This window comes from Pogoniulus pusillus, chromosome 8 (genome assembly GCF_015220805.1).
Source record: "Pogoniulus pusillus isolate bPogPus1 chromosome 8, bPogPus1.pri, whole genome shotgun sequence".
NCBI classification, from domain to species: Eukaryota; Metazoa; Chordata; class Aves; order Piciformes; family Lybiidae; genus Pogoniulus; species Pogoniulus pusillus.
In genome coordinates, this window is record NC_087271.1 from 16750915 (window position 1) to 16762792 (window position 11878).

An 11878-nucleotide genomic window follows, 5' to 3' on the forward strand; every position below is an offset into this window, starting at 1 on the left:
CTGCCTTTGTGGCTGGAGCCCTCCTGCCTAGCATTTGGGCTTTCTGCTTACATGAATTGTCACAAATTGATACAAATGCGTTCATGTGAAAATTGACTGAAAACTGTTGCTTCATGTGAGAGAGAGCAAGAAGGCACCAGTATGGTAGGACAGAATTATTGGTCACATTGTCAATTCTCATTATGCCAAGTGTTTCGTCACTTGAGTGAGGAGACCTCACCTTTTCCAGTTTGGGAAGATTTAACTTCAACTGATCAGATAAAATACTTCATATTGTGTACCTGCTGTGTGTCCTGAAATTTTCTACCTCTTAATGTAGCCCCCTGCTTGTATTATTTCTTGTTATAGTTCTTAATGTTGTGAAGCTGGGACCTGGCTATGTCCCATCAATAGCCTCTCTTAATCTCCCATCTGATAGTTCTGGAGTGCAGACAAGCCAGGAAGTTCAAATGCTAGCATTGAAGTCTGGGTTTGCATTTAAGGTAATGCCTGGTTCAGCTAATCTAGCAGTAATAAAGCGCCTTAAAATGGCTGCAGATGTATTCCTGCCTACTCAAAGCCATCTTCTCACTGGTAGCACATTACAGAGGATCTGTAGTGTACTTAAGTGTTGGATCCTTGCCAGTAGATGTAAGCATTTTTTAGCATGTCTTCATGCTTTGAGCTTTTTCTTAATTTTTTTAACATAGTATTGAAATTGCTTCTTTTTCAGTTTCTTTCCATTTCTTATGAGCTATTCCATTTAGTACTAGTTCAGATTACTTCAATTTCTTGTTGTAAATATTTTTTACCTTTTTTTTTTTTAAGATATTTCTAATTTTTTATATTTAGAGCTCTTTTCCTCTCTTCTTCCTACTCTCTTTATTCTGGGCATGTCTCTGCCTGTCAAATTTCTCTTCAATTTCTGTTTTGCTTTTGCAATAATTGGCAGCTGCCCTCTCAGACCTCCTGAGGGAAATCAGACTTGTAGGGTATAACTGAAGCAGCACCTGAGTGATACCACTGTAGGGCAAAAGGCAGAAGAGTTCAGCCAGCCATCAGCAGAACAGAAGAGAAGCTGAATTGCTTGAAGTGAGCACACTGGAACAGCAGAGTCACTGGGCCTGCCTCAGATACAATCATCTTAAGTCTCAGTAGGCATGTAGAAAGAGGAAAAGGACTTGGTAGTGCTGGTGGATGAGAATCTCAGTATGAGCTTCCCAACTGTGCACTGAAAGCCAGCAGTAACCTGTGCTGCAGCCAGGGAAACGTGGCCAGCGGATCTAGGGAGATGCCTTTCCCCCTCTACTCCATGCTGGTGAGACCCCACCTGGAGTACTGCATTCAGTTTTGGAGCCCCTGTGACAGGAAATACCGGGACATGCTGGAACGTGTCCAGAGGAGGACCACGAGGGTGAACAAAGGACTGGAGCTCCTCTGCTGTGAGTTCAGGCTGAGAGAGTTGGGGCTGTTCAGTTTGGAGAAGAGAAGGACACCTTCTTGTGACCTTCCAGTATCTGACAGGGGCCTACAAGAAAGCTGGGGAGGGACTTGTTAGGGTATCAGGCAGTGATGGGACTAGGGGGGATGGAGCAAAACTAGAAATGGGTAGATTCAGATTGGATGTTAGGAAGAAGTTCTTGACCATAAGAGTGCTGAGACACTGCAACAGGTTGCCCAGGGAGGTGGTGAAAGCCCCATCCCTGGGTGTTTTTAAGGCCAGGCTGGATATAGCTCTAGGCAACTTGATCTAGTGTGAGGTGTCCCTGCCCATGGCAGGGGGTTGAAGCCAGGTGATTTTGAGGTCCCTTCCAACCCTGACGATTCTGTGATTCTGTTTTAGGTGGAAGTGTGTGCACTTTGTTCAGGTGTCATTGAACCCTTTTTTAGCATGTGTATGAGTTGTGCAAAACCTAAGAATCATGAAGTTATTCATGTCTGTGAAAGTTCTTGGCTGTTCTCTGGAGTTTCTCTTTTTGGCCTTGGTGTCTGTTTTAATGCAGTTCTCTTCTGTTCACTTCTTATTGGAAAAATAGCTCTGTTTCTTTTGTCAGGAAATCTTTTTGTTAATTGCTCTTTGTTTCAGCATATTACATCCATATCTGTAAGCATGGTTTGATTTTTTGCATTGATCTTTGTTGGGGGAAATGGCTGCCAAAAGTAAATGTTGAGTTGTAAACAGAAAGCCCTAGGACCTGCAGGTGATATCTCTTCAGAGCTTTGGCTGGAGACTGGCAGCGATTGATTAGACTCATGTTCCTCTGCGCCGAATAGCTACCAACAAAAAGTTATTGCCTGGAAAAAATGGAACCAGGCAATAAATCCAATGCATATTAAAGCTGTACTGTTGCCCTGAACATCCCTTGTTGGCTCAGGACACTGGTAACAGCACAGCACATCTCAGCTGGAGGGTGCTAGGTCTGATTTGTTTCCGATGGGTGAAGATTGAACTTTGCGGTTAACGTGTGACTGAGTGGGTCAGGGGAAATGTGTTTGATGTTCACAGTGCAGTTGACAGGCCTTGTCATAAATCACAGACAGAACTGTCATCAATTGACCTACCTTTTCCAAGGGCCCACTGAAAAAGCATCACTTTCCTCCACCTGCAGGCCAGGAGGGGACATGGCGGTGGTACTGATAGCCTCGCCCTGCTGCCAAGTGTCCTGCATATCCCTTTGAAAAAGCTCTTAAGACTGAAGCCTTGCTGCAGAATTAAATTTTCCTCACCTGCATTTTTGCATGCATATGAAGCATATCTGAAGAACTCTGTAGTATAGTAATTTTTACTATTTCAAAATACCCCAAATTCCTCTGAACCTGTAGGGATAGAAATAGGCATGGCATGAGAAATTCTGTTTGTGTACAGGAACAGCTTTGTCGGCATACAAAGCTGTAGGATTTTGTTGTGATTTTGGAAATAGTACCTCCAAGAGTCCTACTGTTCAGTTCATTAGTTTCCTGGAATTATTACTGTAGCTTATTTCTGAAAAGAAAAATAAACAACCCTGGGGAAATGGTAGTGTAGCACTGAGTGTGAATTTCAGGCACGGAGAAGTGGTAGGGTTTTTTTAAGCTCTACTCACTTGGCTCAAATTTTCAGATTATTTTCTTTTTCTAACATATGCTGCTGCTCCATCAAAATACCACTGAGTAGCTCAACTACCCAACAGGCCAAATACCTTAAAACACGAATTTAGCTTAGCTCACTCTTTGTTCTTGTTGCACTGTTTGTCATAAACTAGTCTCTTTCCTCATGGCTGTGGAGGATTTTTGAGCTATATTGACTGCTGGCTTGCATCCTGTGAAAATGAGCACTTGACCTGTGAAGTGCTGTAGTTAGGGGAAGACAATTTCTTCCTATATTTTTTCTTTTTTTTCTTGGGTCCTGCCAGCTATTGAAGATTAATGCTATTGTGGTTTTTGAGGAATTTTAAGGGAGCCTAAGATTGTAGGGGAAATAATTAAAAGACAAACTCAGTTTAGCTGTGATGAAATCACTGGGAAGCTGAGGAGTGCAGTTTGCAGAATAGAGAAGGTTGTGATTTTTTTGTTGAGCATCAAAGCTGCTAGCACTTCCTTTTTGGAAGGCTTGTTGGAGTGTAATACAACTTCAGAGGCTAGTTTTATAAATTAAGTGTTACTGTCAAGGTCATCAGGACTACAAGGACAGTTGGAGTTGCTACTTACTCTCTGAGTTTACAGTTAAATGAAGAATAATGTTAGGTAGATAGCAATGTGGGGTTTATTATCAGCTGCTGCTCACCAGAGTATTGGAATAGTGCATAGATCCCCAAATTTAAAGCTGCAAATGTAATCCAAATCATTCGAAGGCTTGCAGCATCTGCCAAATGTGCCTGTTCTAGCTGCAGTCATGCGCTGAGAACACCATGGTTTGTGGCAGGATTATCAGTCGTAAAATACATGTTTATATTTTCTTTCTAGGATCAAGTAGAACACTCTGATTCAGCAGAACTGGCTGGTTGTGCTGCAGTCATCATGAGTAGGCACAGGGTCATTCGTTTCTTAACATATGTGTAAGGGAAAAAGGTAAGAGGCAAGTTCTCCTTTAGAATGTAATGATTCAGGGGTATGTACTTGCAATGCATGGGCTGTTATGTGTGCTTATGGATGTGCAGCTGTATTCATAAACCTGGATATGCAAATGTGTGGGAGCTGATGGAGTATTTTGAGCATTTTGGTGGATTGATTTTTATAGAGAGCAGTTGCCTTGTTTTAGAGCAAAAATGCCTTACTTAGTTGAAGGGAGTGGGGAAGTGCAGACTCTTCTCAGTCTGCTGTAGGCAGATCTCATCAGTTGACAATACAGCCACTGAGGAAGCTGGTCATTGCACCAAAGGTGCTTGACTTCTTCCTCCCAGGGGCAAATAGTACAGAGATCTCTAAAAGGAGCTGAAACTCTATGTGGACTTGACCATTGTTTGTTGAGGTTGAAGGAAGTCCTCGGGATCACCAGAACTAATAAATTAATTTGTCCAGGTAATTCCACATTGTCATGCTATGGGAAAATTATATTTTCTGGATGTCTGATTTTTATTGGAATGAATGGGTAATGTTTGGCTTCAGTCTGATTATGCCCCTTGTGACTTTCATCTTAGGAGTCTTTCACATCTATTTTTGGTACTACTATTTGAGTGTTTTGTTTGGTGAGAGTTCACTGATGCGTGTCTCTTTGCAGTTTCATACTGAAAGAGCAGTCTGCTTGGGACAACATGACAGAAAGACCTGAGATCTTAATGCTGTTTTTTTAGGCCTTTACCAGGAGGCTAATAGTTGTATATTGGTGCTATTTGCTTTTGGTGCCTTTTATATTATAGTGTTTTATTTAGAGCATATTGTGGTTTAGTATACCCTTTTGGTGGTCACCAGGGGGTAGGGGGATTTGAAAGGCTTAAAGTCATCATTCAAGTGGTGAAAAAGTCATGAGGGTGGTTTTGGATGTGCAGTGCAGAAGTTCCTGGGTGTCCTGGGTTTGCTGCAGGCCATTAGCTGTTTTGAGTCAGTCAAGGCAGGTGACTTGAAATGGTTACAGGTGTGTATCTCAGGCTGTACACCACACACTCATTGGAAAGGGAGAGGTTTGCTGAGGATGAGGAGCTTGCTACCTGGGGTTTAGTGCTTGTGCTCCTCCTGACTATGCCCCACTGCTCTTGAGGACTGAAATTCTGTTTCGTGTGACCACAGGAAACCTTTGTTGGGCTGAATATAACCTTGTGTGCTTTGTGTTGGCATTGATGTTAATTTGGCTGCTTTGTTAAATATGTTTCACTTCAGCCCAGGGGTCTTCTTTTCCCCGTTGGCCTTCTTAGCTGGGGAAGGGTTGTGGGGTAATAGAGTAGCTGCTGTAGTTTAGCCCCAGATATGGGCTAAACAGTGAGTTAGGCAATTCCTTGTGGAGACCAAACCAAATATGAGTCTTGCTGCTTTGCAGGTAAAATAGGAGATCTATCTCTTTGTACACTCAGTTTCCCAAGAAGAAGATGGCATGTGGGATATGTGAGCTATCTTGACAGGCAGTCTCCAAGACTAAGCCTGCTCAAGATACCATCTAATTCTGAGGAGGGCTTTTCCATCACTTAATTCTATCTCCTACTGTTGTCTTATGTCTGAATGCTATGATGACTGGGAGAGTAGTTCTGGATACACATGACACACAGATTCTGGTACATGGACCTTTTATATTTAGACACCAGGGGAGAGGAGAACATAAGTTCTTAAGATTTCACAGAATCGCAGAAACCTTCAGGTTGGAAAAGCCCCTCAGGATCACCAAGCCCAACCAAGATCCCTACTTTACAAGGTGCCCCTTAAACCATATCCCTAAGCACTACGTCCAAATGACTTTTAAACACATCCAGGGTCAGTGACTTCACCACCTCCATGGGCAGCCAATTCTGATGCCTGACCACTCTTGCTGGGAAAAAATGTTTCCTAATACTCGGTCTAAACCTACCCAGTGGCAGCTTGAGGCCATTCCCTCTTGTTCTATCACTAATTACCTGTGAGAAGAGACCAGCACCAACCTCTCCACAATGTCCTTTTAGGTAGCTGTAGATAACAATGAGGTCTCCCCTCAGCCTGCTCTTTTTCAAAATAACTATCCTCAGTTCCTTCAGTCTCTCCTCCTAAGATTTATTTTCCAGGTCCTTCCCCAGCTTTGTTGCCCTCCTCTGCATTGGCTCCAGCACCTCCACATCCCTCTTGCCATGAGATGCCCAAAACTGAACACAATACTCGAGGTGAGGCCTCACCACAGCAGAGTGCAAGGGGACAATCATGCTTTTCACTGGATTGGTGATTTATGTTTCCTTTTCATTGCGCTGGTGCAATATCCCCTTCTTCATGTTGTTCATCCCAATATAATACTGTGGAGAGTATATCCTTTTTGGCAGTATGCAGCTGAGCTCACCAGTGAAAGTTACTCCTTGTTTTCTTGTGGTTATATTCTCACTTTTTCAGCATTTAAGCTGTGTGTTTGCTTGTCAGCTTCTCTCTAGGCCATGACCTGAAATAGCCAAGCTATGCTAAAAAAAAAATCACCAATATTAAGGGTCCTTTAAAAATGTCTTTTCAACCTTTATACCAAGAGGAAGTTTGGGACTAGAATAATTCTAAAGCTATTTGAAGCTTTTATAATGGTACCCCTGAGCTCTGATCTAAGTTTCCAGAGTCCTGTAAAGGAATGTTGCCTTTTGTGTTGGACATGTCACAAAAATAGTCAAAATGAACTTCTAAACCAGGAGGAAAGCAGCAACCTGATTACTACAGCATGCTGTCAGAGCATTTTGTGTTTTCTGTTTTGACTTCTAGTTGCTGGTATGCAAAGCTGAAGAGTTAGATCAAACTGGCAAAAATAGGAGTTGCTGACAATGAAGTGGTCAAGAAGCTTTGCAGGTATCTGTTATGAATGTGGGTACTTGTCCTCCTCCATCAGGGAGAGGGCAACAATGACCTCTGTGGATTTGGCAGTGTGTTTTGCCCTTGGACAAAAGCTTTTGGAAGAGCCTGGCCAAGCTGTGGTGTGCTTTTATAGAATGCTAATAATAATTTGAGATGTTAGACCTGAAGATTTGTGGCTGACCTTTTGTGAGCAGTAGGTAATTGCAGAGTCAATGAGATCTCCTTTGGAGTGGCTGTCATCTTAGTGACAGTGAGTTAAAAGATGCTCAGTGTATCCTGGTGCATCAGCAAGTAACACAACAGCAGTGACATAAAAGGTCTTCTTTGCCTTCTGCTTGGATTGTGAGCATCCCTCGGTCTGTGTGTTTGTGCACCAGTAGTGGTGCTGCAGAAGTCATGTGGGTACACACATTTGCTCACACATTATTCTCTCAGAGTTTGAAAGAATATAGGAGAAAAGTCTGAGAGTCATAGAATCATTAAAGTTGGGAAAGTCCTTTTAAGACCATCAAGTCCAACAATAGCCCAGCTATCATGACTACTAAACTATCCTTAAGTGTCATATCTGCAACCTTCTTGAACACTTGCCTGACCACTCTTTCAGGAAAGAAATTTTCCCTGATACCTATCTTAAACATTCCCTGGCACAATTTAAGCCTGTTTCCTCTCATTCTAGCACTAGTTACTTGAGAGAAGAGCCCGACACTGGCCTCATTACAACTTCCTTTCAGGTAGTGGACCTTGATGTGGACCTTCAAGTTTTGGTGGAGTGCCAAGCTCACAGGACGTGTTGCTGAATATATGCAGTATCACACTAGGAGTATAAGAACATATGGTTAGCATGCATTGGTGGCTGTGTCACCTACAAATTGTGTGAGTTTAGGTCAAGCACTCACATCACACTGCAAAACTGCATGTTGAGCTCTGTAGGTTACTGGGTCAGCTGTATCCTGTGCCTGGGAAAGGAAATCATCCATAGAATGTTGTGTGCCAAGGCATGTCAAAATCTGTCAGTTCAGTTGTCCTAGCAAAATGTATCTTTCATATTGGACGAAATTTTAACTCAAGTGTCTTAGATATTTAATACTACCTAACACAGATGTTAATGAAATAATTTCCTAGAGATGCTATTAAGTATTAGCTTCATTGGAGCTCCAAGGGAGTGAGTCTTCTTAGTGTGCCTGTGTTCCCATTAAACATGTTGTCTCCTAAATCACAAAATAATAGAATGCTTTAGGTTGGAAGGAACCTCAAAGATCATCTAGTTCCAACCCCCTGCCATAGGCAGGAACACCTCCCACTAGAACAGGTCGCTCAAGGCCTCATCCAGCCTAGTCTTGGACAACCTCCCTGGGGAGCCTGTTCCAGTGTTTCACTACCCTCACTGTCAAACACTTCTTCCTAACATCTAGTTTCAATCTCCTTTCTGTCAGTTTAATCCCATTACTCCTCATCCTGTCATTACAAGACTTTGTAAATAGTCCCTCCCCAGCCTTCTTGTAGACCCCCTTCAGATACTGGAAGGCCTTTAAGCCTTCTCTTCTGCAAGCTGAAGAGCCCCAACTTTCATAGTCCGTCCTCAAAGCAGAGCTGCTGCAGTCCTCTGGGCATCTTTGTGGCCTCCTCTGGACTCGCTTCAACAGTTCAATGTCCTTGTGTTGGGGGCTCCAGAACTGCACACAGTACTCCAGGTAGGGTCACAGGAGAGCAGAGTAAAGGGGTAGAATCCCCTCCCTTGCCTTGCTGGCCGATGCAGCCCCGGACACAGTTGGCTGTCTGGGCTGCACATGCACACTGCTGCATTTGAATATTAGTATTTTTCTAATGTCATAAAATCATCGTTAATATCAGATTTCAAAGCCAAACTCTGGCTAAAGTCAATGTAAATGCTTCTGTTTATTATGAGCTTCTCACCCTGCTGTCTTTGGGTAGACAGGTTTCAGCAGTGATAAAATCAGCACAGTATTCCTTCCCCATCAACTTGCTTGTCAGTAATCACTACCCTTTCTAAAATAAGCAAACAAAAAAAAGCAATGCTCGTAGCCTATTTCTTTGGGGCCAGCCATGCTGCAGTCTGTGTTTATGTCCTAGGGAGTGCCTTGAATGGTTGCCCTTTTTCGCTGTGAAAGTGCATGGAAGTCTGAGCATTCTGCCTTGTGTGACACTTTGCAGCTTTGCAGGGCTCCACTGAAAAATACTCTTTGCATCATTAACCCTAGTAGTAGGACTTTGCCTAGGAATGATTATTCACAGCAGCATCGACTGTTTGTTTGATTGGAATGTGGTCATTATAATGTAAATTAAACTAATGATAAATGGATGTGGAATTACGTGGTGTTTTGTACAAAAGAGGCTTACTATGGTGAGTTAGTTTTGGTTGATGTTAAGAACTCTGAGTGGAAGAAAATGAAGTGAAATATTAATTGTGACAGATTCTAATGAGCTTTTCAATATTTGATATTTACTGAGCTGGTAAAGATGCTTCTTATTAAGGAGTTGAAGCGAGGTGAAGAGAAAGGTACAAAAGAACCTCCAGACAATTTAGATGTAGTTTGAATGAGTTTAGTATTTGGATTTCTGAGGAGAAGCATCTGCTTTTAAAATCCTTTGGTTTGACTGCAGTATGCATGCTAAGTGTAATGGCTTCAATTGACATGGGATGAAAGGTTTTTAGTACCATGTCTTGGTGTGCATGTTGGGTAACTCAGGAAGACTCTACACTAGTTACCTAAGGGATCAATGAATACACTGATACAGTTAGATGTCAGAAGCTGGCTTTTGGTAGAAAATGTCAAGTATCATAGTATCATATCATAGTATCATCAGGGTTGGAAGAGACAAGTATTTAGCTTGTTTAGCTTTCTGAAATGCTCAAGGTGTGCAGCTTTTCCAGTACCTGTGTTACTAACCCTGCATCTCTGTACAGAGGCAGCTGTATGGCCACTCATGGGTTTCCCTGTAGGAGTTAATCTGCTTGCTGAATGGAGGGCAACCTGGGGGTTTGTAAGGTGACAAACAGGCTCTTTTTGGGTGGTACTGAGCTTCTGAGTTGCTATTACGCTCATTTTCTTTCACATTTGCGTTTTCATGTCTCTTTAAAACACAATTTAATTACTTCTATTAAATAGCAATGTATTTATCCTGTAATGTGAGTGTATCTTAAAAAACGTGTCAAGTTCAAGGTGGCCTCAAAAACTTGGGAGTCTCTGTTTTGTGGTATTTTCTTGCATGATCTTTTTGTGCCCATGACCTAATGGTAATGACTGCCCACGTCGGCTGTGGTGAAGGCTGTAGTGACTGCCCACGCCAGCTGAGTGGTGAAGGCTGTAGTGACTGCATTGTGGTGAAGGTTGTAGTTATTGAAATAAAACTGGCTGGTGTTTTCCTCAAGTGTAGTTACTATGGGGGTAATGTTAAAGTAAAGTATAGTTTGAAACTGGAAATGTCCTCTAATGGCTTTTTTTCATGGGCCTGTTGTACCTGTAGTGTAAAGGAGCCAGTTTTTGCCTGAGATGGAGTTTAGCTGTCAGGTCTAATGCTGTTCCCTGCTGCAATTCCAGGTTTTCACCCTCTCCTCCCTCATTTCCTTATTTCACAACTCTGAAGTGAGTAAAGCTGCTTTGGATGGTAGTGTTCAGAGGTTGAGTCAAAGTCTCTCTGTAAGGTGTATGGGTTATGGTACGTGTTTTTCAGTGAAAATATCTCAACTGGTAAGGAATGCTTTGGAAAAAAGAATCCAGGTGTCTTGCTGGGATGAGCCTTTGGGAGCAAGAAGACCATCTACTGCTGGGGGGAAAGTGTTATGCATTATGTGAAGTTTAGGAAATTATTTAATGACTTCAGTTGTTTGGTTTTGTTTGGGTTTTTTTTCTGTCTTGTATTTCCCCCCCCCCCCCCCCCCCCCCCCCGCCTGAGGCTATTATCTTTTGATGAGTCTATTTAATTGTTTGCACTTTGCTGGATTTCCAGTGGCTGCCTTTCAGGGAAACAAGGATTATTAAAGAAGACATCTTAAGCGCTAGCACAATTCCAGTAACACCCATTAAGTCCCTTAACAATTTTACAAGTATGAATCCTTGAAGCATCTCTGGGAAATGAGGAGTGACACAGAATCCTGCTAGCCTAGTATACATTAAAAAAATCAGAATTGTGGAGAGTTTAAACTACCTGTTCAAAACTAATTGTTGGTAGCATGGAACTGCAAGCCAGACCTCTGGATTGTCAGTTGGCCTTCTAGTCCTCTAGACTGCTATTTTGTCCCTTGTGTTGGAGCAGTTTTACTCTCACAGTTATATTGATCACATGGTTAGAGACATCAGTGTGGGAGACTGGTGGTAATAAAATGCAGAAAAAGCTTGGGGATGTTGTTAACTCCAGATGAAGCCAATTGAAGAACACAGTTTTTATTCCTGGAAAGGACTCTGTGATTTATGCCTGTAATGTATCCACAATCTGATTTACAAAGGCCTTCTTGTCCCCTTAAATCGGGGAAATATGGAGTGGAAAGCTGCAGACTGAAAGGTAGATAACTGCTTGTAATTTGCTCTCTGGCAGGTTCAGACAAGAAGCTGGTGGGCTCTCCCTGACAAATGGAGAACTATTTCCAAGCAGAGGCATATAACCTTGACAAGGTTTTAGATGAATTTGAGCAAAACGAAGGTGAGTCATTTGGAATAAGCTCGTAGATGCACGTTAGGTGTATTCTGCACAGAATGCCATGGAGGGAGGGAGTCCTGTGCTATGCTTTTGGGTTAACTCCAGAGTTTGCCAAAAACATCTGTTAACTTTGCAAGGTTTTATTTTCAGTATTTGTCAGCACTGTTCTCCTCTGGTTTCATTCATCTTGTTTACTGTTTTAACATTTCTTACTCTTTTAATAGAAAATCCTTTCTACATTTTTTAAAGAAAGGTTTTAGGGAGCTTAATCTCAATGACAATATTTTAATAATTTATTTTGAACAACCCAAGCAGAAACTTATTT

General features: G+C 42.2%; 1 protein-coding gene across 2 annotated transcripts in view; it reads left to right on the forward strand.

Annotated features, from left to right (window-relative positions):
• The window catches only part of ZFYVE9 (zinc finger FYVE-type containing 9), a 79848-nt gene that overhangs the window by 15768 nt on the left and 52202 nt on the right, over positions 1-11878 (forward strand). Inside the window, exons 2-3 of one of the 2 annotated variants that reach the window (XM_064147381.1) lie at positions 3922-4026; positions 11452-11556. In XM_064147381.1, coding sequence (XP_064003451.1) covers positions 11487-11556 — 70 coding nt within the window. In that variant the 5' untranslated portion in view covers positions 3922-4026; positions 11452-11486. The remainder of the gene's footprint in view (positions 1-3921; positions 4027-11451; positions 11557-11878) is intronic. The other variant, XM_064147380.1, reaches the window with a different exon arrangement.